Source organism: Pristiophorus japonicus, chromosome 4, assembly GCF_044704955.1.
Source record: "Pristiophorus japonicus isolate sPriJap1 chromosome 4, sPriJap1.hap1, whole genome shotgun sequence".
In the NCBI taxonomy this organism is placed as follows: domain Eukaryota; kingdom Metazoa; phylum Chordata; class Chondrichthyes; family Pristiophoridae; genus Pristiophorus; species Pristiophorus japonicus.
Window position 1 is genome coordinate 62,106,347 of NC_091980.1, and position 27,045 is coordinate 62,133,391.

At 41.5% G+C, this 27,045-nt stretch overlaps 1 protein-coding gene across 1 annotated transcript; it reads right to left on the minus strand.

Moving 5' to 3' along the window:
• Positions 1-720: 720 nt before the first annotated feature.
• yipf5 (Yip1 domain family, member 5) lies at positions 721-18,802 on the minus strand. Its single transcript, XM_070878241.1, has 6 exons — positions 18,695-18,802; positions 15,757-15,879; positions 13,007-13,167; positions 9,911-10,056; positions 7,377-7,558; positions 721-1,780 (listed from the first exon to the last, which is right to left on the minus strand). Exons 2-6 carry the CDS (start codon positions 15,864-15,866, stop codon positions 1,618-1,620), a joined length of 762 nt encoding a protein of 253 aa, XP_070734342.1. The 5' UTR covers positions 15,867-15,879; positions 18,695-18,802; the 3' UTR covers positions 721-1,617.
• Positions 18,803-27,045: the final 8,243 nt, after the last annotated feature.

Consider the following 27,045-nt stretch of genomic DNA (forward strand, 5'->3'; position numbering starts at 1 on the left):
CATACAAAATTCTTACAGGGCTTGACAGGGTAGATGCAGGGACGATGTTTCCCCTGGCTCAGGAGTCTACAACCAGGAGTCAGTCTCAGAATAAAGGGTTGGCCATTTCGGACTGAGATGAGGAGACACTTCTACACTCGGAGGTGAATCTTTGAAGTTCTCTACCCCAGTGGGCTGTGGAGGCTCAGTCGTAGGGTATATTCAAGATAGAGATTGATAGATTTTTGAATATTAAGGGAATCAAGGGATTATGGGGATAGTGCAGGAAAGAGGAGTTGAGGTCGAAGATCAGCCATGATCTCGAGCGGTCGAATGGTCTACGCCTGCTCCTAATTCTTATGTCCTTATAAACTGGGTTTGTACTCTGCAGTAAATTTTGGTGACCTAGTAAAAATTTTTAAATGTCAATGAATCAATAACATTCTTCTACGATTAAAGCGCATATATATATGGCTCCAGTCAAAAACTACACAAAGTAACAATGAATCTCATTTTTAAACCTTTTCATTGGAACAAAGCTTTGCCCAGAGCAGAAACTCCACCCAACAATGTGAATTCAAATAACTAAATAAATCCAGAAGCTGGATACTGAACCACAATTTATTCGGAGCAGTGCTTTAACAGGATAGCTCATTAGTACTTCCAGGAAAGCAAATTTTAATCCGTTCGTTCAGAATAGGGTTTCATCAAGTTACTGATAAAATAATAGCACTACACATGTTGAACCAGAGATTAACCAATTTATTACAAATGTAATGGATCGGGCAAGATGCTTAAAACAGGAGAAGAAAAATAAACAGGAAATATAAAAGAAAACAAATATTTGAAATTTACAGTTTGGAGCTGGAAGAAGATCGTTATTTTTTCCATGGGGCAGATAAACACTGTGGTAAAATGGTGACTAATTTGCAAACTATAACTATTCATGCAGTAAAACAAGACATGAAATTGCTATCTGTTGGACTGGGATATTTCTTGACCAATCACATTAGAGTGTACACATCATATTTTCAATCCCAGTATTCAATTTTCCTCACTCCAGAGAGAAATTTATTTTGGTCCATCGACCGAAAGGAAGAAGATGGAAATATAATTTTGATTTAAATAGTGCATGTTTCTCAGTATTGCACTCAGTTCTTGCTGCAGATATAAATGTCACAGAGTACTGTATATTGTTCTATTTACACTGTTCTTAAAGGAATACTTTCTGGTGGTCCTGACAACCCAGCTCACAAAAATAAACATTACGTCTGAACCAGTGGAAATTCCATGCTTGAATTATGATGGAACTGCATTACAAGGTGGAGGCATAAATCACTTAATATATTATGATAATCCTCATTAGTGAAACCTGTGGCCAAAAGTGGTGACAAAATATTTTGATTTCCAATCTGTACTCATGACATCTTCAACCACTGAAATAGGCATTTTAAAGAAGAAATTTAAGAACACAATGTGTTTATCCAATTGCTTCCCCAGAAACTTGGAATAAGAAAAGTCTCAACTATTTTGTTGGCAGGAAGCTGGAAAGTTTTTAAACCATTTGAATGACAGGGGGTTTGCATCTGTTTCTGTTTGAGTTCAGAACATGGAGTCATAGTCCATTCACAAAGACATCTAGAAAACCGAGATGAGAGCAAAAACTCCATATAATAAAGCACATGGATATGCCACCAGTAATTGCTGTCCCTCCATCGCCAAGGCAGAGATGAAGATTTTAGAAGCCGACAAACTGCACCAGCCAATAATCATAGCAGCAGTAACTATGCCCAGCATGCCTCTGGAGGAAAAAGAAAACATTATCATTTGGTATTCTATATAAAATGTTTAAATAAATTCCTTTCCGACTTAGGCAACTGTCTCAAATACACCAAATGTTAATTTGCATCTAATGTTAATTTTCTTGTTTTAATAATTAGAACAAAATTTAAAAAGTAAAAGATTTCCTATAGTAAAATTGAACAGAATGGAAGAATTTAAAATTGTATTCAGTCAATAGGACAGGTCATGTAGTCTGTGCCATTCCCAGCAGATGGCAGTGCAAGCATGGTGAAGAGAGGCACCCTTTGAGCTCCGTAATAAGAATTTGATTGAAAACCAGAACAGTTCTATATAAAAGTTGGTATGATTCAACTCTGAATACTGCTGAGGAGTTGACAAAATATTCAGCTTTTCTACAGTATCAAAATAATGACTGTAAAATTTTAACGAGAAGTGCTGATGTGCATTTACCATCTGCCTTGAGCACCTATTGTTGCTGTAGAACAGATGTACAGCTGCAGTTTATGATCAGCTAATTAAGACACTAACTTCTGAAGCACCTACAAGAAACAATGTTTCACGGTCCTGAAATATTTAATTAAATCATACTTTGCATGTATAAAAGCTTTGTTTTAAATTGCTCACATTTATACCAACATGTCTTCTACTCGTGCAAGCTCCCTTAAGCGGCAAATTTGTTTTACAACAGAATCAATTTGAGCAGCAGTTAAAATGTGTTAATTTTTCAGATAAGTTTGAAAAACATTGAATATACCCACGATATTGTAACATGTAAACCTGAATAGCAGAGGTTTAGTATTTTGAAAATTGTTAAGTTTTCATTTGACCTAGCCATTTCCAAATACAGGAAACTCTCGTTCATCCGGATCGCTCGGGAATTCGGCAATTCCGGGTAAACGAATTCTCCGATAGGGCGAGTTTACATTTTAAAGCTAATATTTGAAGGTGACATGAACTAAATCTTCGTGGGTGGTTCTGTTATTTGAACATGAACGTAATAAAATAAATGAAAATTGATTCATAATGTTTTGAAATTAAAAATTATTTTATTCTGTTAAAACTGAGCTTGATTTTTAAAATAGCGATCTTATATCGGCTTGTTTAAATGAATTCATTTTCTTCTAAATTAAAATGTTGTGGATGATATGAGTTTGCAGAACCTAGTGAGAAGTAAAATGAGAATTCTCCTCAAAGAAACCAACAACATATTTCATTACTTCTTCAGCGCGTGTCCAAAGTCTTTGTGTTTTTCTTCAATTTCATTGTCTGAATCGCTCATCTCGTCAGATGTGTCTTTATTGGTGACTATGCCGATAAGTGCCTCATCAGTAAGAGTTTGTGTTACTGATGTTTCGATGTCAACATCTATCCACTTAGCAATGTCGTCTTCTGCTCGGGATTTAAGTGTGTTTGTTTCGTGTGCACTGCTGACAATCTCCACGATTTCTTTTACAGCCTGTTTTATTTATTAAATTGTACATAAAAACCTTTGAATTCTTCGTCATCAGAAGCACTCTTCGAATATGACATTGGGCCACAACTTGTGCCAACACCTCTTCAATGTAGCGTTTTTTACTTCTCTCCATGCCAGCGAGCATGCATAGATGGCATCTTTAATATTGTATGCTCTCTGGGAATCAGAGGTTGATTGATCGCTATTAATCAATTGCGCATGGAGTTATTCCTATAGTGGCACTTGAAGTTTTGTATGACACCCTGATCCATATGTTGAATGAGCAAGGTCACATTGGGGGGCAGATAGCATGCGAAGATGTTGCCACAACTAGACACTAATTTTGACTCATGCGTGTGTGTTCTGCAATTGTCCAGAAGCAGCACACACTTTCCATTAGGTTTGCCTATTTTCTTCACGTTTGAGCTTGGGGGACAAATTCTGTTGAAAACCATTCGATGAATATGTCCTTGTCTATTCACGCACTTTTCTGAGCCCTATAACTAACTGGTAAATGAGCAATTCCTTTTAAAGCATGTGGTTTCCTTGATTTGCCAATCACAAAGTGGAAGTCTATGTTCTCCAGAGGCTGTGGCACAATTCAAGATTGTTAACTTCCTTATTCATTTTAAAGCCTACAGCTTCCTTCTCCCCAGCTGCAGCCAACGTAGCAGTTGGCAAACACCTCCATAGTTAGCCAGTCTCATCGACGTTGTTTATTTGATCTGCAGTCAATTTCATTTCCTGCACCATTTCAGCAAATGTTCTTGAATAATTCTGTGCAGCCTCATTGCTGATTTTTTTTCGCCCGACACATCCAGCTGGCGAATGCCGTGGCGATGCTTAAAATGTGTGAGCCAGCCTTCTGAAAAATGCACTCTTCAGTTAGATTCATTCTCATCTTGAAATTCTTGGCCTTTGCTGTAATCATTGGCCCTGAAATTGCCACACTTTCAGACCTTTTCAAAGAAAACCATTCATAAAGCACTTGGTCTAGTTTGTCAAGCTTCGACTTTCGCAAATTCTTGCGGGACATTGCCTTGACGGAAGATTCAGAAGCATCGGTGAAACTTTCTAAATCTTTCTTTTGCTTCTTGATATCGTAAATTGTTGACGATCCAACTTCATATTCGTCCATCAAAGTACGCACACTTTTGCCAGCTTCAGACTTCTTTATAATTTCCAATTTCTGCTGAATGCTCAATGTTTCCTTTTAGTGCTGTCACGACATCTTAAATTGTACACCCGACTGCTTGAACTGCTTTCAATGCACGTGGCAGTTGAAAAGTCCATGCCTGCGTCAATTTATGTATAATTGAGCAACCTGTTCACGTTTGTATTAGTTGAAGTGAGCGAGATATTCGTGTGTGTGACAGTTATTTTAAATTCCGTTAGATCCGTATAAAGGAGAGTTTCCGTATAAAGGAGAGTTTCCTGTATATAAAACTGTTTTTCCTGGACACAACCTGTTCTTTGGTCTTTCTCATCTGTATTCAATGACATTAAAATACCTGATGATGGAAGTATGAAACCAGATTAATTCTGTTCCAGGGAATTTGTCATTGGCCCAGAAATTCCTGCTTCCCAGGTCCGTACAGAGTGTACACGGACCCGGGAAGGCATCGCAAAAGCCGGTTTTCAGCACAAAATGTGCATGCGCTGAAAACCGTTTTTTCCGATCGGTCAAGCTGGAGCTTGACAAATCCAACGCATCTCAGCAGCCAGGACATTCGCATGGGCAAGATTGTGTTATTTACCCATATCTTGCCCAGATGTCCTGAAAACTCTTGCGCCTGATAAAAGCAGACACATAGCCTACTTTTACAGCCATAAGTGTTTTAAAATACACAAAAATATTATAAAATTTATTTTATTGTTTAAAAACCCTCCCCACTATGGCAAGTTTATTTTAAATCATAATTTAAAAAACTTTAAAAAAAAATCAGAATTTAAAAAAATACATAAATAATTTATTATGAATGAGAACATACTTTACCTTGATTTGGCTGCCCAGAGCCATGTGACTGCAGCACCAGCCCTGCCCACGTCCTGATGTGCAGTCAGTGGAGGCCTCAGGACCGGGAACTCATGTGGGCGCAGCAGGAACAGGTAGGTGCGCATCGATCACCCGCAGGAAGCAGCCGACCAGAATTTCTGGGCCAATAAATACTTGAACCAGGCAAGTCCATGTAAGCAGAAATGAAGGATGTGGAAAATCAGAATGCAAAATGAAAGTTCTGGAGCAGACCCAAATTTGAAGATGATTTTCTGCTTATTGTACACATCTGCCACTGAAACAAGTGCAGAAGTTAAAGGCAAATTATGAATGACCAGCCAGCATGGGTTTAAGTGTGATGTGTCCCTACAGCTATAGTGCATGTATTTCATAAAGGGCAAACAGAAATCCTATAGGTGCATGTAGATTTCTCTTTACCTTGAATCAGAGACTCTAGATGTGTTGATGGGTTTCTGCACATCAGACACACAAAAGTGTAACCCATGCAGATTTAATTCCCCTTTTCCTCCTCCCACAGCCTGGGGAGGGTTGTGAATCTGTGGAATTTGCTGCCTCAGAGAGCACTGTGAAAACTTGGACATTGAATAAATTTAAGACAGAGATAGTTTCTTAACTGGTAAGGGAATAAGGGGTTATGGGGAGCAGGCCGGGAGGTGGAGCTGAATCCATGATCAGATCAGCCATGATCTTATTGAATGGCAGAGCAGGCTCGAGGGGCTGTATGGCCTACTCCTGTTCCTATTTCTTATGTTATGTTCTAATGTTTGTTTTAGTTTTTCTCCACACCTTGTCTTTCATAGGGAAATACATTTTGGAACTCCCCTTGCCATAAACACACTGCAGAAATAATTTTCAAAAGTAAAATATCAGCGTGGTGAAATCCAGGAATTAAGAGTTGATGCAACAATTTTAACAACATTTTAGAAAGGTTAATTTTATACCAATAATTTGCACAAATAAGCTACTTTGCAATGTTTAACACGTGACACTGGTTTTCAAAAAAAAACAGTATTAGTCTTTAACTTTTCATCTGTTGATCTAACCCCTGGTTTCAAGCCTCTTTTATTATTCTGCTATACTGTCCTGTTAGTAACACTGGCTCCGTGCATCAACATGGAACTTGAATCCTATGCGTCTACCACCCAGGAGCCTGCGCTTGACATTTGCACAGCTACATCTAAATCCCATAACCCTGTCCCATTTTGTTGGGAAGACATAGTCAAAGCCAGTATAGTCAGCATGTATTCTTTAGTACACAGGAACATAAATCACTGCTTTTGGAGGCACAGCAGGAAGCCACATCCCCAGGAAATAATCACAGCCTCCAACTCCTGCTGAACAGCAGCATTTATAGTATGAATCTACCTTTAACTTCCACACTTCTTTCAGTGGCAGATGTGCACAATAAGCAAAAAAACATCTTAGAATTTGGGTCTGCTCCAGAACTTTCATTTTGCATTCTGTTATTGCACATCCTTCATTTCTGCTTGCAAGTCCCGATAGGCTCTCCACGCTGGAGCAGTCAGTCTGACCATGGACTTCTGCCATAGCTGTCAATACCATTCTAAATTTGTCCTGTAGGAGCCATTTGCATGAAGTGTAACTGCAAATGTACTTCCGCTTTCATTCCCCACCCATTCCAGGATATGAACACAGTTACTGAAACTGGTTACCTGAAGTGACACAGCAATGCAAATACAAAAGCATTTGCTAATTCAGTCAGCCCTCCTGCAATATACACAAGAGGTCAGACACGCATCATGTTAAAATGACTGCAACATTAAATCTGCATTTAGTTCACATTAGTGCACTAAAGTACTCCACTACTGAACAGGTTTTAGTATTAAGACAAAATACATTCTTAAATGTAAACAGATGTGCATGCATACTCGATTGTGAAGAAGATTGTCTACACATATAGGAAAGTATATGTACACACAAAATACTTATCCCAATATCTACAGACATGATAAAACTACAGTAGGATTTGCATAATAATACTGCTCACAGAATCATAAAAGCTGGTACCACAACCCATTTAATCGTTTATACATTTACAAGTGAAGCATCATCACTGGGAAGTTTCAATTAAAAATCTACACTTCAATCAGGGTGGATACTTACTGCAAGGAGAAAATCACAGCAAAGCTGGAGAGGATAATCATTGGAAGCAGACAGTATCCAAGGACGCTGGCTACACAGCCAAAGGAGACTCCGGTCATACTCATCAGGTTCAACAGACAGTACATACCGAGACAGCCAATCACACTGATACCATACACATAGCCAAACTGGATTTTACCAACCTAGAAAGAATTAAAAAGGCAAAGTGTACTTGATATAGAAATATATTACATAATCACAAGACACCATATAGAAACCAGCCATTCTGTTTTTGAGGCAGCATAAACACCACATTTGTAAGAACGGTGGTAAAATATTGCAATCATTTTATACAAAAAAAACCAACAGGTTAACAATTATAAAAATTAGTATTAGAAGTTCACACTTGATTCAATGCTTTCCTTGGATGCAGTATTTAGGCTGGAATGTCTCCTTTTTTGGTGTGAAAATTCCCAGTACTTTAAATTTTAGGTATAAAGAACAGAAAATCCAGATTATTTATCAAAATGTTATAAATGCTGTGCACTTCCTGTCCACTAACTTTACTGCTTCGTCACAACGTTTTGGTCACATTTTCTGTTATAAATTGCAATGTCAACATTTCCTACAAAACGTAGTTACCGGGCTCTGGCCAATATGTGGCTCTGGAGTATTTTCTTCTCTATCTCGAGTCTCTGTCCGAAGTTTGCTACCATTGTATGTGTATCTATATTATATAAAAAAATATATTCATCAACTGACCCTGGGCAACACCACAGTCAATTTAGTAGCAAAGAGTAAAAAAGTTGGTGTAAATTTGACTTTGCAGTTCAGGTGTATGCTTTTGGCCACCTTACAAGCTTTCTCTGCATCTAGCCCATGCTGCATCTGATATTGAACTCAATGCTGACCATGGATGTTCCTTTTCTCAGGATTGTAGTCAGTCACCTTGATACGTACAAAAGCTCATCAAAACCCCCTTCAATTTACCCCTCTCCATACTACTTCACTTCAGAAAAAAAGATTCATGGTGGGATAAAGTACTTCAGCATTAGGCAGATCTCTGTTACTTTGCAGAAGGTGGATAACCTTAATCTGTAAAGTGAGCGCTGGCAAAGGGGGAGGGGTGAATTCAACCACAGAGAGTTAGCATGGCTGAGTAGAGCTATGCTTTTCCCCCTCAATTGATGTTCATAATCACTCTTTCAGCAAGGGTGACTGGATGACAATCAAAAGCACTAATCTTGGTTGGTTTCTGCGACACAAGGACATAAAACTCCGTGTATGGCTCCGGGGTTGGTGGGGGCAAAGTGGCTTTGGGTCCAAAGACAATTTCAGTCAGGATAACACAACTTCTTAAAAAATGGCACAAGAGGTTCAAAATAAAATATCTATTGACAAATGGCCAATCTCCTTTTCCACTGTTGTATAGTGGCTGAAAAGTGGGTTCACTGAAGCCTGAAATGCAAGTCAGATTACAGCATTTAGTAACTTCAAGTACAAAATGAATCAGAAGCTCAGTTCTTCAGTCTAAATACAGATTGGTTAAAATATGGAATTTGAGTGATCCTGTTGTCCAGTTTTAACAGCACAACTCCTAAAAAGCTAATGGGAATGTGGAGAGGTGGGCATGATTTCCTCGGTATAAACAACTTGCATTTATATACTGTCTTTAACATAGTAAAAAGTCCCAAGGCGCTTCACAGGAACGCTAACAAAATTTGAAACTATGCCACGAGATATTAAAACATGTCCAAAAGCTTGATCAAAGATGTAGGTTTTATGGAACGTCTTAAAGGAACAAGAGAGGTAGAGAAGCGGAGAGGTTTTGGGAGGGAATTCAGAGCTTAGGGCCTAGGCAACAGAAGGCATGGCCACCAATGGTGGAGCGATAAAAATTGGGGATGCGCAAGAGGTCAGAATTAGAGGAGCACAGATATCAGAGGGTCGTGGGGCTGGAGAAGGTTAGAAAGAGAGGAAGGCGAGGCCATGGAGGGATTTGAAAGCAAAGATGAAAATTTTAAAATCAAGGCGGTGCCAGATCAGGAGCCAATGTAGGTCAAAGATCACAAGGGCGATGGGTGAACAGGACTTAATACGAGTTACGACACGGGCAACAAAGTTTTGGTTGAGCTCAAGTTTATAGAGGGTGCAGGGTGAGACACCTGCCAGGAGAGCATTAGAATAGTTGAGTCTAGGAGGTAACAAAGGCAGGGATGAGGGCTCCAGCAGCAGATGAGCTGAGGCAAGGGCAGAGACGGGCGATGTTATGGAGGCGGAACTATGCGATATGGGGTCGGAAGCTCAGCATCACATAGGCTGCGAACAGTCTGATTCAGCCTTAGAATGTGGCCAGGGAAAGGGATGCAGTTGGTGGCTAGGGAACAGAGTTTGTGGCAGGGACCAAAGACAGTGCGCCTTCAGTGTTCCCAATATGTAATTGAGGGATATTTCTGTTCATCCAATAATGGACGTCTGACATCTGTATGAGAACTCAGGACCAAAACAAGACAATGCATTATTAGCATATCAGCAAAATACTAAACACTGCATACCAGTAATAATGTGGCTCCAAATGCCAAACAGAACACCATGGGTCCAGCCAGGTCAGTCTCATTCATAATACTTCCATCTGCTGCTTTCAGTGGATGGAGGACAGTCAGTGTCTTCTGCCAGATGTGATCGAAATTAATTCCCAGTTCTAAAGAATTATAAAAGTTAAAAACAAAATTAAAGTCAAGTACATTAAAAACATTAAAATAGAACTCAGCAACAGCTGAATGATAAATGCACTGCCCAGTAAAGTTATGTAATCTGACTGCTACTTGGGGGAAAAAAACACACATTTTGAAACAAGAAAGAAAGAAGTTTTAAACAGAAATAATAACATGCTATGCCATACTCTCATAGTATGGAAAAGAGTGTTTGAAGACCAGGCCTTCAAAACTGCCACCAAGCTCATGGTCTACAGGGCTCCTGTATGGCTCAGAGATATGGACCATATGTAGTAGACACCTCAAGTTGCTGGAGAAATACCGCCAACAATGTCTCCGCAAGATCCTACAAATCCCCTGGGAGGACAGACGCACCAACATTAGTGTCCTCGACCAGGCCAACATCCCCAGCATTGAAGCACTGACCACACCTGATCAGCTCCGCTGGGCAGGCCACATAGTTCGCATGCCAGACATGAGACTCCCAAAGCAAGCGCTCTACTCAGAACTCCTTCACGGCAAACGAGCCAAAGTTGGGCAGCGGAAATGTTACAAGGACACCCTCAAAGCCTTCCTGATAAAATGCAACATCCCCACTAATACCTGGGAGACCCTGGCCAAAGACCGCCCTAAGTGGAGGAAGTGCACCCGGGAGAGTGCAGAGCACCTCTAGTCTCATCACCGAGAGCATTCAGAAATCAAGCGCAGGCAGCGGAAAGAGCGTGCGGCAAACCAGTCCCACCCACCCCTTCCCTCAACGACTATCTGTCCCACCTGTGATAGAGACTGTGGTTCTCGTATTGGACTGCTCAGCCACCTAAGAACTCATTTTAAGAGTGGAAGCAAGTCTACCTAGATTCTGAAGGACTGCCTATGATGATGATAGATATTATGTTTGTAAAGTAACTATTCAATACAAATTTTACCTTCCTTCAAATTACATGAAAAATTAACATTTTAAGGTCTAGAAATGTTTCCAGTAACGGGTATGGTTTAAAAAAAAAATCATCCTCCCAATAATGTAACTGCTTTCTGTGCATATTCAGCACAGGTGTTTTTCAAGAGGAATAAACAGGCCTACTCTCTACTGGCGAAGGTATTGCTGGGCATAGCACTAACCCACGGAGGCTGCAAAGTCACACGTTTGATTCCTGGTCTGTGTTGCAGCAACAAATCACACCTGAGGCCATAGTTAGGGTTCTACAGCTGATGTCAGCGAATTGCAGTCTGAAACCTGCCATTAGATACATATGCTACATGCAGTCCAAGCACCTCACTATAACATCAAACTGCCTTTAACATAGTAAAACACCCCAAGGCGCATCCACATGAGCATTAGCAAACAAAATTTGACACCAAGCCACATGAGATATTAGGGTTGATGACCAAAAGCTTGGTCAAAGAGGCAGGTTTTAAGAAGCATCTTAAAAAGAGGAAAGAGAGGTACAGAGAGGTTTAAAGAAGGAATTCCAGAGCTTAGGGCCTTGGCTGTTGCAGGCACGGCCACTGATGGTGGAGTGATTAAAATCGGGGATGTTCAAAAGGCCAGAATTGGAGGAGGGCAAATATCTGACGGTTGTAGGACTGGAGCAGATTACAGGGATAGAAGGGGAGAGGCCATGGAGGGATTTGAAAACAAGGATGAGAATTCTGAAAAGCGAGGCTATGCTTAAGCTGGAGCTAATGTAGGTCAACGAGCACAGGAGTGATGGGTAAACGGGACTTGGTGCGAGTTAGGACACGGGCAGCTGAGTTTTGGATGACCTCAAGTTTAGAGAGGGTAGAAAATGGGAGGCCAGCCAGAAGTGCGTTGGAATAGTCAAGTCTAGAGGTAACAAAACAAAGGCATAGTGTTTCAGCAACAGATGAACTAAGGCAGGGGCGAAATTGGGTGACGTTAGAGGTTTTCATGATAGTGCAAATATGTGGTCGGAAACTCATCTTGGGGGTCAAATAAGATACCTAGGTTATAAACACTCAGTTTCCACCTCACCAGTTGCCAAGGAGGAACGGAGTTAGTGGCTTGGGAACGGAGTTATCAGTGGCTAACGAATGGAGTTTGTGGTGAAGACAATGTCTACACAAATCAAGGGTGGGGAGGTAAAGAAATATGCATAATTTTCAAGAAGCATTTAGATTTTGTTTACCTTTTTATCAAAAGAAACTCTTTAGACTCAATGTTGTGTGTCTGTGCAGGTCTTTATACATGCTACAATTTCCTGATGCTCATTACTCCCAGGTCTTAGTTAAGATTAAAATAAATTGGAAACACAGCGAACGGCATCATTGAAGAAGCAACTCAAACACTCAGGTACCACAATGGCTGTGATAGGTGAATCAGGTGCCCATCTTCAGAACACTGCTAAGCGAACAGTCAGGTACAGCACAAATATATTTTTAAATATTTGGCAACCATCAATCCTGTATTCTACATCTGAAGATTTACACAAGTGATCTTATCGAAATATAGAAGATAATGAGGGGGTTCGACAAGGTGGATGCAGAGAGGATATTTCCACTCACAGGGGAAACTAAAACTAGGGGACATAGTGTCAGAATAAGGGAGCGCCCATTTAAAACTGAGATGAGGAGGAATTTCTTCTGAGGGTTGTAAATCTATCGAATTCTCTGCCCCAGAGAGCTGTGGAGGCTGGTCATTGAATATATTTAAGGCAGTGATAGACAGATTTTTGAGCAATAAGGGAATAAAGGGTTATGGGGAATGGGCGGGGAAGTGGAGCTGAGTCCATGATCAGATCAGCCATGATCTTATTAAATGGCGGCATAGGCTTGAGGGGCCAGGTGGCCTACTCCTATTTCTTATGTTCATCTATCCACATTCCATTAGGATTTGCGAATATAAAATAAAGACTTTCAGTTCTGAATATTTCTGTATGTTCCTTAAAAAAGAAGAAAAAGGCAAAGCTGCATTTTTACCTTCCAATAATGGGGCTTCATCCTCAAAACTGTTACCATATACTGACTGTGGAGAGCTCGGAGTGAAGGTTGGTGTCGGCTGATAGATCTGTCCTGTGTATGGCTGTTGTGGCGCTGTTGGATGAAAATACCCAGCCTGCTGAGTGTGACTGTCATATTGCCTGTATGCAAAAAAGATGAAAACAGAACATTAGAGGACTAGATTTTCAAGTCCCTTCTCTCACATTACTAATTAGGATCTCAAGTCTCCATCTGCCATTTAGAATTTTTTTTAAACAAAATCCAGATGTCCCGTGGCATTACTTAAAGGTTGTCCAGGCTCTGAGTGTAGCTTTTAACTTAAACAACCCGCCCACCACCACCTCCAACAAGGTCCTGTTTCTAGAAGGTTTTCCTCTTCCACCTTTCAGATTTAAGCTACAAGGTATGAGGGCCTTCAGTTATGTGGAGAGACTGGAGAAGCTCGAGTTGTTCTCCTTTGAGCAGAGAATGATGAGGTGATTTGATAAAGAAGTTCAAAATCATGAAGAGTAAATAAGGAGAAATGGTTTCCAGTGGCAGAAGGGTCAGTAGATATTTTAGAGAACGACCTAATTTTCAGCATCAGTTCAATCAGAAGTCCCTCCCCCGGCCAAGATGAGACAGTATGAACAGGTACACCAGTATCTTTACAAAACCAAAACTGTTGTGGAAGTGCTGCCAAATTAGGCTCAACAACTTAAAGGGAACAAAGTCATTGTAAATGGAAACAGCAAAAACGATAACATTTAAGATAGGCATTCAGGATAAATTTCTCCAATAGCAACGTTATCAATTTCCAAAATACCAATTCACACTTAGTGTGGACAGTTTGAATCAAAATCGATTTCAGTGACCCCAGTACACAAGATTAATGCACAGTAATTGTGGGCTGAAAGTGCCTTTGGCTGCTAAAAAAAAAATGGCAGGCATTTACCGGTTACACTAAAATGCCAAGTATCTGGCCAGAGCCTACGATGCAAACTCCCCGGGCTCGTGGTGAGCAAGCTTCAGAATGAGAGATGGCAGAGATAACATTTAGTCCAGAACCCAGGTTACAATCATATACGGGTGATTGTCAAAACCAACGCAGCAAAGATGGAAAAATTGTTAATAATTATATATACATTTAAAGCATAATTCCAATTTCAAAATATTTTCCAAAATACAGTGTGAGCATAGTTTTGTTAACAAGACTTATTTCGCTTTCTTAAAAAAAAAGGTTTTGAATTACCACAAGGCTAATTAAAGGGAATTGGATGCAGATGTTTATAAGTTATCGAGGACACAGACTTCAGGTGATTTGACAAAAGAACCAAAAGGTAACATGAAGAAACTTAAAAAAAAACACTTAGTTGTGATCTGGAATACACTGCCAGAAAGGGTGGTGGGAACCAGATTCAATAGCAACTTTCAAAAGGGAATTTGATAAAGACTTGAAGGATTTTTTTTTAATATACAGGGCAATAGGGAAAGATCAGGGGAGTGGGACTAATTGGATAGCTCTACCAAAGGGCCGGTGTTGTGTACGTAAATAAACAGACTAACTGAAACAGGAGTAAGGTAACTAACTAACCGTGCCCTTTATATCAACTCCCAAAATGGTATCCAAAAACCAGCATGAACCAGTATGTTTACAGTAGTGTGTGAATAGCTCCCGCAGGGTCCTAATGCCTGTCTAGTGAAGGTTCATGTAACAAACAGTACGAAAACAGCCAGCACAGGCACGATGGGCCGAATGGCCTTCTCTGTGAATGTATCATTCTATTTTCAGCACCGTATTTCACATTTCACCACTATGGTTACTTTTTCCTTTAATTGTTTTTGAATCTTTGACTCAAGAGTGAGAAAGACAGAATTCAGAGACTAATTATTTTCTCTCTCCAACATTTTACTTTTTACTGTTGCGGGACCATTTAACAAAAAATGGTCTTCCGCAAGATTGACACAAGAACCACCGCTGATGATACACAATAGGTCAATAAACATGGCACCAGAAGGCCTACTCAAGAACAGTGCTCCAATTGAGGGTGGAAAATATAAGGTCAAGTCTGCCACAGGAGGGCAAATTAGAGAATCAACATTTCGATGTCAGCAGTACTTACAATAACAAGGGAGAGGGGGAAATGAAAAATGGTCATGGCATCAAAAGACTAAAACAGAGAAAGAAAAAGAAACAGTTCAAATACTGCAAGTATTGCATCTAGTTAAATATCAAATTGAGACCCGAGTTATGGTATTAAATTAGAAAATATAAAGATTAATGATGTTTATTTTCACTGCTGAAAACTGGAGCCTGAAGTAATTAGGAAATAGTCCCATCAAATGATTGCTGAACCATAGAATCCTAGAATGATACAGCACAGAAGGAGACTATTTGGCCCATTATGCCTGTGTTGAGAGGGAATATGAAGAATTATTTTGTAAAATTAAAAAATTTGAGAGAGCTCCATGGCTACCCATCGAATATCATCATAGTTGTTACAAAACATTCAAATTGTCCCTCTTCAATGATATACCGTTCTGTAGAAAAAGAAATAGCACCACCAGAGTTTAGCTCCCAACAGTTAGTTGCTTTGTTGAGGATTTCCCGGCAGCAACCCAGTAACAGCAACCTGTACGTCACAGGAACACTTACAAATGCAGGTTATCAGCAGGCAAATGGACAACAAATACTAAAAGCCTTTTGGTGAGCCTGACGCACAGCTGAATGCTGATCCCAAGTAACTGACCTGTTGTGGTAAGGATCCCCTGCAGCATTGTGGTCATAAGATTGCCCTTGGTCATCAATGCTGTAACTTGACTGGAAGAAATCTGTGTTGAAGTTATTAAACTCAGCCATTGTAAATAATTCACTACAAGAAAAAAAGAACATTGAAGTATTTTTTTTATAACCCGACATAAAGTAGTCGAGGAACTTCAAGGATGTCAAACTACATGAATTTTTAACCACATATACATACAACATCTCCCTTTCACCGCGCCCAAAAACCTATTAGTTGTGAACTTTAAGCACAATCAGATTGTTGAATGTACAGCTGCATCAATTGAAACCAAAAGAGCATGAATATTAGGAGTGCAGCAAAGTGCATAAAAAACATCCACGCAGGTATCCATTTAAGTATTACATAGTGGTAATTTAGTAAGTCATTGCCTCCTTAAATAAATCCCCAATGCATAGAAATTAAGGATCTGTATCAGAATAACACTGCATTTTAGAGATGCTATGGGAGTAATAAGTCATACAAGAAATCTGCCATTGTCTGAAACTAGGCCAGCATGAGAATAAGTCACAAGTTGAGTTAAAAGCAAATGAATAACTTGGTCACAAGTCAGCAGCTAAGGAACATATTAAAGTCGATATGGACCACACAGTATTTAGCTCATCCACTAACAAAACAAAGTCTAATTAAAGTATTAAATCTGGTGAAACTCTAGCATGATGCTCAGGGCGTTTCAGGCCAACACACTGCCTTCGAGTGATAGAACGAAGGGCACAATCCTCCATATCCAGAGCTCTTAACCAATAGAGTAGCCACATGCGTGGCTATAGCGACAGTTTTAGCCACATACACCAATTTTAGTAGAAATTACCTTACAAGCAATACAGGTAAATGTACTTTGCATGTATATTTATTTAACAGACATCTACCATCATTCAGTGCAATATTTTGCAGTCTTTCCCATTCACTGAAGTTTAGAATTCTGGCATAAATTGATCAGACACAGCAAATAGTTTTGCTTGTAGTTTTTTGTCCAGCAGTTGCAAGCAGCACTGACTTCACCAGAGCGATTGCTGAAAATGTTGACTCGGACAATGAAAACCGTCCCTGCTCTCCATTCAGAATGCAATTGGATGCTATTTTCCCTTTACTATGACAAGCCATGTAGAGCTGCTAGTTATTGCTTGGGTTTGCTATCTTCTGCTGGCCTGAAAGTTACTCTGATGATTGGCTGAGCTGACAATGACATCACCCCTCCCCATGCAGTGTTGCTGGTGTTTCCATGATGCTGAGGATGGAGTTTTCACCCGTGTTACACACCATTTTAGTAGCTAATACACAGTAACCAAGGAAATAAAGCACCCACAATGTTCACACTGCGCTTTCCATCTTTACCAACAAATGGACAAAAAGGTTAAAGCTTACATACACAATCATGTCTATTACTGAATTTATATTTACGAATCAAAAATGCAATTAGCCACATCTAGATTCCCAATTAGCCACGTGCAGCTAGTGGCTAATGTATTGGATACCACTGTCCTAATCTCACGATTGTGGGAAGCAGAAACAAATGTGACGCACTATCCAACCCCCTGGGAAGCCATCCCAGTCTGATGTGCAAGAAGATTCATAGTGATGCTGTTAGAGGCCTGAAATTCAGTCACCCAGGACAAAGCAGCCTGCTTGATTGACACCCCAACTACCTTCCTTAAACATTCACTCCCTCCACCACCGGCACACCGTGTCCACAGTGTGTACCATCTACAAGATGCACTGCAGCAACTCGCCAAGGTTTCTTCAACAGCTTCTCCTAAATCCACAACCTCTACCACTTAGAAAGACAAGGGCATCAGGCACAAGTTCCCCTCCAAGTCACACACCATCCTGAGTTGGAAATGAATCGCCATTCCTTCATGGTCGCTGTCAAAATTCTAGAACTCCCTCCCCAACAGCACTGTGGGAGTACCTTCACCGCACAGACTGCAGCAGTTCAAGACAGCTCACCACCACCTTCTCAAAGGCAATTAGGGAGGGTCAATAAATGCTGGCCTTGGCAGCTACGCCTACATTCCATGAATGAATAAAAAAAGCACCGTTTTGTCTGTGAATTTGCAATTTTGAAGGTAACTGATCAACTGAAGTGCAGAATAGCTGGACCCGTGCAATATAGTTAAAAGTTACTTCAGTATCAAGTTTGATTAAAGTCAAAGTGAGATGAAGGTATTAAAGTTCATTTTACTTTGTACAGATTTGCAATGGCATATGGGAAGAAATTATAGTTTGTCACGCTCAGGAGCATCCTCATGTCAAATAAGAATTGGAAGCGAGGGAAATACTTACATCTTTGGGCTAATTACTGCTAAACTACATTAGTTACTGAGACAACAATTTAAAATTGTATCCCTTCCCATCGCAGCTGTAGCAAAGCAAATTATTTAAAAAAGAAACACACCACAGGGCATAACTGAAAGCCTGTGTTAACCAACAATATTGCTCACAGTAACATTTAAACCATCGCTGGCATTTTCTTTTTAATGGTCAGGATTCTGACAAACACTTTCACATCAAAAGCTGTTTGCCAATGCAAATATAGACTATCTTCAGAGTCGAATATAAAAACACGCCGCCACCTATACAACTAAGATTAGATGTTACAGGAAAAGCTCCTGTGGATATTGCAAGGATTTGAGCTGCCCGGATACACGTAAATTCAGGCCACTGAGAGGGGGAGGAGGCCCGGGTGGAGAGCAAGACATCGACGTGGAACAGAATGGCCTATTTCTGTGCACTGTTTAAAAACGACTGCCGAGCAGACAAGCATCCAGTGCAGTCAGCAATCCGCTACTCGACACACGAAGCTCCGGGTGCAGCAGGAGCCCCAGCAAGCAAGCAAGCCCTCCCCAGAGGGCGACAGGCTGGGTGGGGGCTGTGGCGGTCCGCCTACCTGGGTATTTGCTGGAAAGACTTGACACTTTGTTACAGACTGGGACAAAGCACTTGCTGCTCACAGGAAGCCGCTGGGAGGCTGGCAGCGGCCCCAGCACCTCACTTCCGCCGTCACACGCCTGCGCACCAGGACCTCAGCTCGCGAACCTCCCCTCTGACTGACGACAGCTGACTAAAACTTACAGAACGACGACAACGTTTTACAATTCCCGGCTCAAAAAAAAAAGCAAGCCGCAACAAACTTAAAGCCCCGGTGAACAACGGAGATCGAGCCACGCATGCGCAAGTACAGGGCTCCGACCCATCGCTACCAGTGTTCAGGGGTGCTTGTGCGCATGCGTGGGGCGGCGAAAGTGAGGAGAGGCCATTCGCTCTTTGTGCGCACGCGTGGCCGAGGCGGAAGTGATGTGGCGAACTACCCTTCGTGTGCCCGACTCAGTGATGATGCTGGAGCTTCGTGACTGGCATTATGGTGATTGCACTCGGGGCTTTCACGCTTATTGTGTGCTGAATCAGCGTGTTTCTGGCCAGCTCATACCTTGCAATCAGCAAATGGTAGACTAAATACCTGGAAACTATAGACCAGTCAGTTTAACATCTGTAAGTTCTGAACCATCGACATGAAACGTTAACTGTTTCTCTCTCCACAGATGCTGCCTGACCTGCTGAGGATTGCCAGCATTTTCTGTTTTTATTTCAGATTTCCAGCATCAGCAGTATTTTAAGAAATAGGAGCAGGAGTAGGCCATTTGATTTTGTATTACTAAATAGCTGGTGGTGGCGGCTGGTGTGCAACGGTCACCACACGTTAAAAAAACCCACGCACAGGCATCTTCCACCCTTCAGGATGTAGTTCAGCACTAGGAATATTGGGTCCTTCATTGAAACACCTGTGAACTCATCCTTTTTTGGCATGGAAGCATGTCATCCTCGTTTCAAGGGACTGCCAATGATGATGATGATGATGATGACTAAATAGCTGGTATAGAAGCAAAATACTACTGAATGCTGGAGACCTGCAATAAAACAGAAAATGCTGGGAATACTCAGCAGGTTAAACAGCATTTGTGATGAGAGAAACATTTCAGGTGGATGACTTTTGATCAGAGCTCAAAAGTCAGAGATATAACAGGTGATAGTGTCAAGAGGACTAGAGGACAGCTAATATTGTTCCTATATACAAAAATGGGAACTATAGATATTGATTTAACATCAATGTAAGAAAGATACTGAAATCTATACTAAAAGAAGTGATAGAAGAACAGCCAGCAAGCCACTCAGTTGTAATCGCTACGACAAATTCACTGTGGGAGTACCTTCACCACCAATTATGGTGGGCAATAAATGTTGGCCTTGTCAGTGATGCCCACATTCCAGGAACAAATAATTCAAAGAAAATCTAGACAGAATATAGAATTAAAAACAGTGTAACTATTTGTACTGCACTTTTTTTAAACAGACCTGTGTCTGTCAAGCCCTGCCCTTTTCAAGCTCCACCCATCCCTCCCGGCCCGAATCATTCCCTCCAAGTGGTGCCGAAAAGCAGGACCTGAGGTCCGAGACTACTGACCTGCGGCCCTGACTCTTCGCCCGCTCCGGCCCTGGCTCTCTCGCCTCCCCACCCACTCCAGACTCTCCACCCCCAACTCTCTTCCTCTCCCCTCCCCCCCCCCGCCCAACTCTTCTCCCTTCCCTCCCCCCCCCCTCCCCCGACTCTCTTTCCTCCCCCCCCTTCTGACCCTGACCCCTCCCGCAATGGCGAGACTATGGGGGAAAGAGGGTGGGGAGACACGGGTGAGGGGGATCGGAGGGGTAGAGGGATCTCTGGGAAGATGGATCACGTTCTTCCAATCTACAAGGGACATCGTTGGAGTGAATTATATCCAGAAGTCACGACACTCACTATTCACTTCATACCCAATAAATCTGTTAACAATCCGTACACAATGCCTGCCCCATCTATGGTGGGGGGGGGGGGGGGGGGAAGGATGCACTTTTGCTGGGTTAAGGCACTTCAGCTGTGGGAGGCATGCACTTGGACTGGGGTAAGGCATTTTGGCTGGGGCAGGCGTGCACTTGGACTGGGGTACGGCACTTTGACTGGGGGAGGGATGTACTTGGACTGGGGTAAGGCATTTTGGCTGGGGAAGGGATGTACTTGGATTGAGGTAAGGCATTTTGGCTGGGGGAGGCATGCACTTGGACTGGGGTAAGGCATTTTGGCTGGGGGAAGCATGCACTTGGACTGGGGTAAGGCATTTTGGCTAACACTTGCTGTCCTCTGGGGAGCTCTGTCCTTTGTCATTTCAGCAAATCAAAGTGGATTGAGTTACAATTTGCAAAGTCAGTGAGACCTTGGCATGGGCGGTTCCAGTTACACATTCCTGTGAAACTTCAGGATGTGGCTCATCCTCCAAGAGGACCAATCATAGACAAAGGGTAGAGCATGGTGGCCATTTTTGCAGTACAAATAAGCACATTCAATTAAAAATGGGCAGCATGGATTCTGAAAGGCTAAGTCATGCTTAACTAACCTGATAGAATTCTTTGAAGAGGTAACAGAAAGTGTAGACAAGGGTAATATAGTAGAATCATAGAAGTTTAATGCACGGAAGGAGGCCATTTTGGCCCATCGTGTCCATGCTGGTCAACAAGAGGCTATCCAGCCTAATCCCACTTTCCAGCTCTAGTAGATGTCTGATACTTGGATATTCAAAAGGCCTTTGCTAAGGTACCACGCAATAGGCTCATGATAGGTTGGGACATGTGGAGTTAAAGGACAAGTAGCTGAATGTATAGCAAATTGGCTAAAAAAAAGAAAGCAGAGAGTATGGGTAAAGGGTAGTTATTCAGATTAGAGGAAGGTAGAAAGCGCTGTTCCATTAGGATCAGTGTTGGGACCACTGTTATTCATAATTTACAGTAATGATTTGGACTTAGGAACAAGGAACTCAATATCAAAATTTGCCAATGATACCAAAATGGTAGAGCTAAAGGTGAGTAAGAATGCAACATAGTACAAGAAGACTTTAGAAAACTTGCAGACAGGGCAGTTAAGTGGCAAATAAACTTTAACATAGATAAATGTGAGGTGATGCACTTTGGTAGGGAAAATAGAAACATCACCTACACCTTAGAAAATACGAAACTGAATGGGGTAGAAGAGCAAATGGATCTAGCGATACAGGTGAACAAATCATTAAAAGCAGCATCACAGGTTAGCAAAGCAATTAAAAATGCTAACAAAGTACTGGGATTTATTGCTAAAGATATAGAATGCAAAAGTAGTGAACTTATGTTAAATTTGTATAGGATCCTGAGAGTACTGTGCACAGTTCTGGTCTCCATACTAAAGAAAGGACAAAGAAGCAATACAGAAAGTGCATAAAAGATTTACAAAAGTGGTATCGGAACTGAGAGATTTAGGTTTACCTGGAAAGATTGAACAGGTTAGGGTTTTTTTCTCTTGAAAAGAGACCTGATAGAGGCCTTTAGAATTTAAGTGTTTTAGACAGAGTAGATGTGGAGAGAATATTTCCACTGTTGGGAGAATCCAAAACTAGGACCAAAAATACATCGGCTGCGGATCCCTCATCCAAGCCTTTATTACCTCTAGACTTAGCTATTCCAATGCTCTCCTGGCCAGCTTCCCATTTTCCACCCTCCATAAACTGGAGTTCATCTAAAAGGTCTGCTGCCTGCATCCTAACTCGCACCAAGCCATCTTTACCCATCACCCCATGCTCGCTGATCTGCATTGATTCCGGTCCAGCAACACCACGATTAAAAAAATTCTCATCCTTGTTTTCAAATCCCTCCATGGTTGTGCCCTGCCCTATTTCTTTAACCTCCGACAGCCCTACAAAGCTCGCGATCTCTGCACTCCACCAATTGTGGCCTCTTGCGCAGCTCTGATTTGAATTGCTCCACCGTTGGTGGCCGTGCATTCTGCTGCAGAGGTGTTAAGCTCTGAAATTCCCTCCATAAACCTCTCCATATCTCTAACCCTGCCCTCCTTTAAGACAATCCTTAAAATCTACCTTGTGTCAAATTTTGTTTGATAATGCTCCTGTGAAATGCCTTGAGACATTTTACTGCGTTAAAGGCACTATATAAATGCAAGTAGTTGTTGTGGTCACCTATTTCTAATGAAAGATGACCCCCACTGCCCTATATCTATTACTGTGACTTGGGACCCAGGAGTGTAACAATGAAAGTTCTGGACCAGATCTCCATGCTTTCTGCATATATTTTCCTTCAATCCCTCTAAACGTGGACCTTTGCGGTTCTATTTGCAAGCTGCTTTACTCCGCAGTAGGCAAAACATGCAGAATGAGAGACACTCGTTATAATTATTTTAACTTCTATTTGATTGCTATTACAAAAATAAACAAGAAACACATGTACATTAGCCCACTTCAGTGGAACCTTTACTTAATGTAATAGTACGTGGTTCTAGATTTTGCAGTGGTAATGATGGTGAAACTGCCAGCATTCGTCATTATTACACCTCTGAAAGAGCAACTTTTGGAGTCAGCACATGCGGAAATCGAGGAGTTGCTGTCAGTAATTTCCTGCTCCTCCACAGGTTGCTCTGTGGATCTCCCCAGAGCCGGCAATCAATTCAAATCACAGTTCCTGATGAAAACTTCCCATATTATGCTGGAATATCGCTGGTAAATCAGCCCCGCCCTGAACAAATTAAGCCTTGTTGAAAGAGGTGTAACTGGGTTTTTAATAGTGTATTGATTGCTGAACAACCATTTTGGCCCTGAAAAAATAATTTTATATTTGTGGAATGTCAAATTCTTTCCATTAATAGGATAAGAATTACATAGCTGTTAATATAATTTTTTTAATTAAAAGTTTGTTTCGGATTTTTCAGCTTCTACCTTAATCCTATGTGTGTGTCCCGATCTTTATTTTGCTCTCTGTCAAATTTATAAAAAGTAAATTATAATCTGTGCATTTTACTTGCTGGTTTGCTGTATGTGTAAATTCTTCAATGTGATTGGCTACTTAACCTGCTTGATGATATCACTGTTGCTGGAGGCTGGAGACTCACTTGATTTGGCGCCAGATTCAAACCAATGTCGAGAGGGCTGAAATTGGTGCCACAGAGATCGCTAAATCTTTGTGGGCAGCTTTCTTCGAGGTTAGCGGTGATCATCGTCGCTTCGCCGTTGACCGCAAATTCTGGGCCAATATCTACCTGACCAGATTAGAGGTTTTCTCCTTCCAACCTGGCTGCTGTTTGTGATCAGATTTTTAAAAGCTTCTCTCCCTGACCCACAGTGGATCAAAAGAATTTGTCAGCACCAAGTTGCTAGATGTCTTCCTGAATGACCAGGCATTTCTAATGAATTAACCATTATTTGGGATCTGTGCAAAACAACTGACAATTTTAAATACCTCTAATCTGCCTAAGCATCCATAACTCAGCGTGGTGCTATCTGGGGAAGTTAATCCTTGTTAAGCAAGCTACAGCTGAAAACACTGATTTAAAAACCACTTATGTTCAAATCTCTGTCGAAAAGAGGCCAAAGAATCCTGAACCTTGAAAACCTCCAAGGCAAAGTGAGTTGATGCGGAAACATACTGAACACCATGCTACTGTATATTATCAGTTTCATCAAATTCAATACATTTCACAAGCTCTTTTGTTCTTTCTGTCAATGTGTGAGCTGTGGTCCAACCCTAGTCTTTGACCTGAGCTGCTACTTTGTGACTTCAAGTTATTCATTAAACCCAATTTGGACTAGTTTCAGACAATAGCCTCTAGCCAAGCTTTGCTAATATGGCTATAACATTGGCATCTACCTGATAATGTGGAAAACTGCCCAGGTATTTCCTGTCCACAAAAAGCAGGACAAATCAAATCTGGCCAATTACCACCCCAGTCTTCAGCAAAGTGATGCAAGGTGTCATCGACAGTCCTATCAAACAGCACTTACTCACCAATAACCTGCTCACCGATGCTCAGTTTGAATTCCGCCAGGACCACTCGACTCCAAACCTCATTACAGCCTTGCTCGAAACATGGACAAAAGAGCTGAATTCCAGAGGTAAGGTGAGAGTGACTGACCTTGACATCAAGGCAGCATTTGACTGAGTGTCACATCAAGGAGCCCTTGTATAATTGAAGTCAATGGGAATCAGGGGGAAAACTCTCCACTGGTTGGAGTCATCTTACAGACACAAAGGAAGCTGGTTGCGGTTGTTGGAGGTCAATCATCTCAGCCCCAGGACATAGCTGCAGAAGTTCCTCAGGGCAGTGTCCTAGGCCCAACCATTTTCAGCGAGTTCATCAATGACCTCCCCTCCATCATAAAGTCAGAAGTGGAGATGTTCGTTGATAACTGGTGTTCAGTTCCATTCACAATTCCTCAGATAATGAAGTGGCATGTATCATTCTCGCCACACAAGTGCCAGGTAATGACTTTCTCCAAAAAGTGAGAGTCTAACCACCACCGCTTGACATTCAATGGCATAACCATCGCTGAATCGCCTACCATCAACATCATGGGAGGTCACCAGTGACCAGAAACTTAACTGGACCAGCCACATAAATACTGTGATAACAAAGGTAGGTCAGAGGCTGAGTATTCTGTGGTGGGTGTCTCACCTTCTGACTCCCCAAAGCCTTTCCACTACCTACAATGCACATGTCAGGAGTGTGATGGATTATTCTCCATTTACCTGGATGAGTACAGGTCCAACAACACTCAAGAAGCTTGACACCATCCAGGATAAAGCAGCCTACTTGATTGGCACCCCATCCACCATTTTTAACATTCACTCCCTCCACCACTGGCGTACCGTGGTTGCAGTGTGTACCATCTATAAGATGCACTGCAGCAACTCCACATGGCTTCTTCGACAACACCTCCCAAGCCACCAACCTCTACCGTCCAGAAGGACAAAGGCAGAAAGTGCATGGGAATACAATCACCTCCAAGTTCCACACCACCCCGACATAGAAATATATCACCGTTCCTTCATTGTTAAAATCCTGGAACTCCCTCCCTAACTGATTGCGGTAGTACCTTCACCACACGGATTGCAGCAGTTCAAGAAGGTGGCTCACGTCCACCTTCTCAAGAGCAATTAGGGATGGGAAACAAATGCCGGCCTTGTCAAAAAAGCCCAAATCCCAGGAACAAATAAAACAAAAGAACAATGGCAGCTTTCTCCTTGTATGGTTGTTTAATAATGTAGCCCCTTACAATGCATTCTATAATTAGGCTACACCTACTTCATTCCGGGTGTTAGTCTTGGCTTTGTGGTAGCACTGTTCTCTGAGTCAGAAGACCCGGGCATATAATGTAGGCTGGCACACTATGCAGTACTGAGGGAGTGCTACAGTGTTGGAAGTGCTGTCTTTCAGATTAGACATTAAACCGAGGATCTGTTGTAGGTAGATGAACCCACATCTTTCTCCTTCCTCTAATTCCAGAATTCGACCTGAACCCATCCGGGTGAGATTAAAATGGTCAAGGCTCACAACTCAGTATTGTTTTTACTGTTTATTATACTATGGATAACAAACATCACTGCACTGTTCCCTTTAACGTCGAACAGTAATTCTCTTTATCTTCAAACTCTACTCACCCTAGCGGTCACTCAGGGTAGCATGTTTCCATATGTGTGGTTGACCAAAACAGTCTGCAATTACCTTGCAAGTTGCAAAGGTTTGTTCCTAAACATACCTCTTTTATAATACAAAGGTCCGATCCATGACAATGAATGACGCAATCCCCGCTTTGATGTGCCATTTGATCATTTCCCCATCCTGGATCATAGTTCACTATCACACAAATAAATGTCCCCTTTCTGTTTGATTGTTCAACCATTATCATGCAAAGTGTTTTTGATGGGGAGTTTCAGGTCTCCTGCTGTATGATGTTCAACTATTATCACAAAGTGTTTTTGATGGAGAGTTTTGGGTTTATAATGGTTTTTTCACTCCTGGCTCAAGGTTGACATTAGCATTTCAAAGAGTGAGGCAACCACTCCAGACTTGGTAGGGCTGTGGTCATCAAGTTCATATGAGGCTGGTCAAGTTACAACACTGTCTTCACAGTACATACAGCCTGTTAACCCTTTAACTGTCGGCTTACTTTAAGTTAAATACATTCTTCCTGCAGGTTTGTCTGCACTGCCTGCCCTCTCAGGTAGACGTAAAAGACTCCAACCCTTACGCACTATTTGAATACCATGGGAATTCACCATTGCAATGTTTATCTCTCAACTAATACCACTAAAAAACAGATTATGCAGTAATTTATCTCATTGCTGTTTGTGGGATCCTGCTGTGCACAATTTGGCTGCCATGTTTCCCTACAAAGG

Excerpts from the sequence above, each read along its gene's own strand:
- yipf5 (XM_070878241.1), bottom strand. The coding sequence starts at position 15,866 with ATGGCTGAGTTTAATAACTTCAACACAGATTTCTTCCAGTCAAGTTAC. Across the intron at positions 10,057-13,006 it reads TGAAGCCCCATTATTGGAAG|AACTGGGAATTAATTTCGAT; the intron begins GTAAAAATGCAG and ends ATAATTCTTTAG. Across the intron at positions 1,781-7,376 it reads GCTGTGATTTTCTCCTTGCA|AGGCATGCTGGGCATAGTTA; the intron begins GTAAGTATCCAC and ends TTTTTCCTCCAG.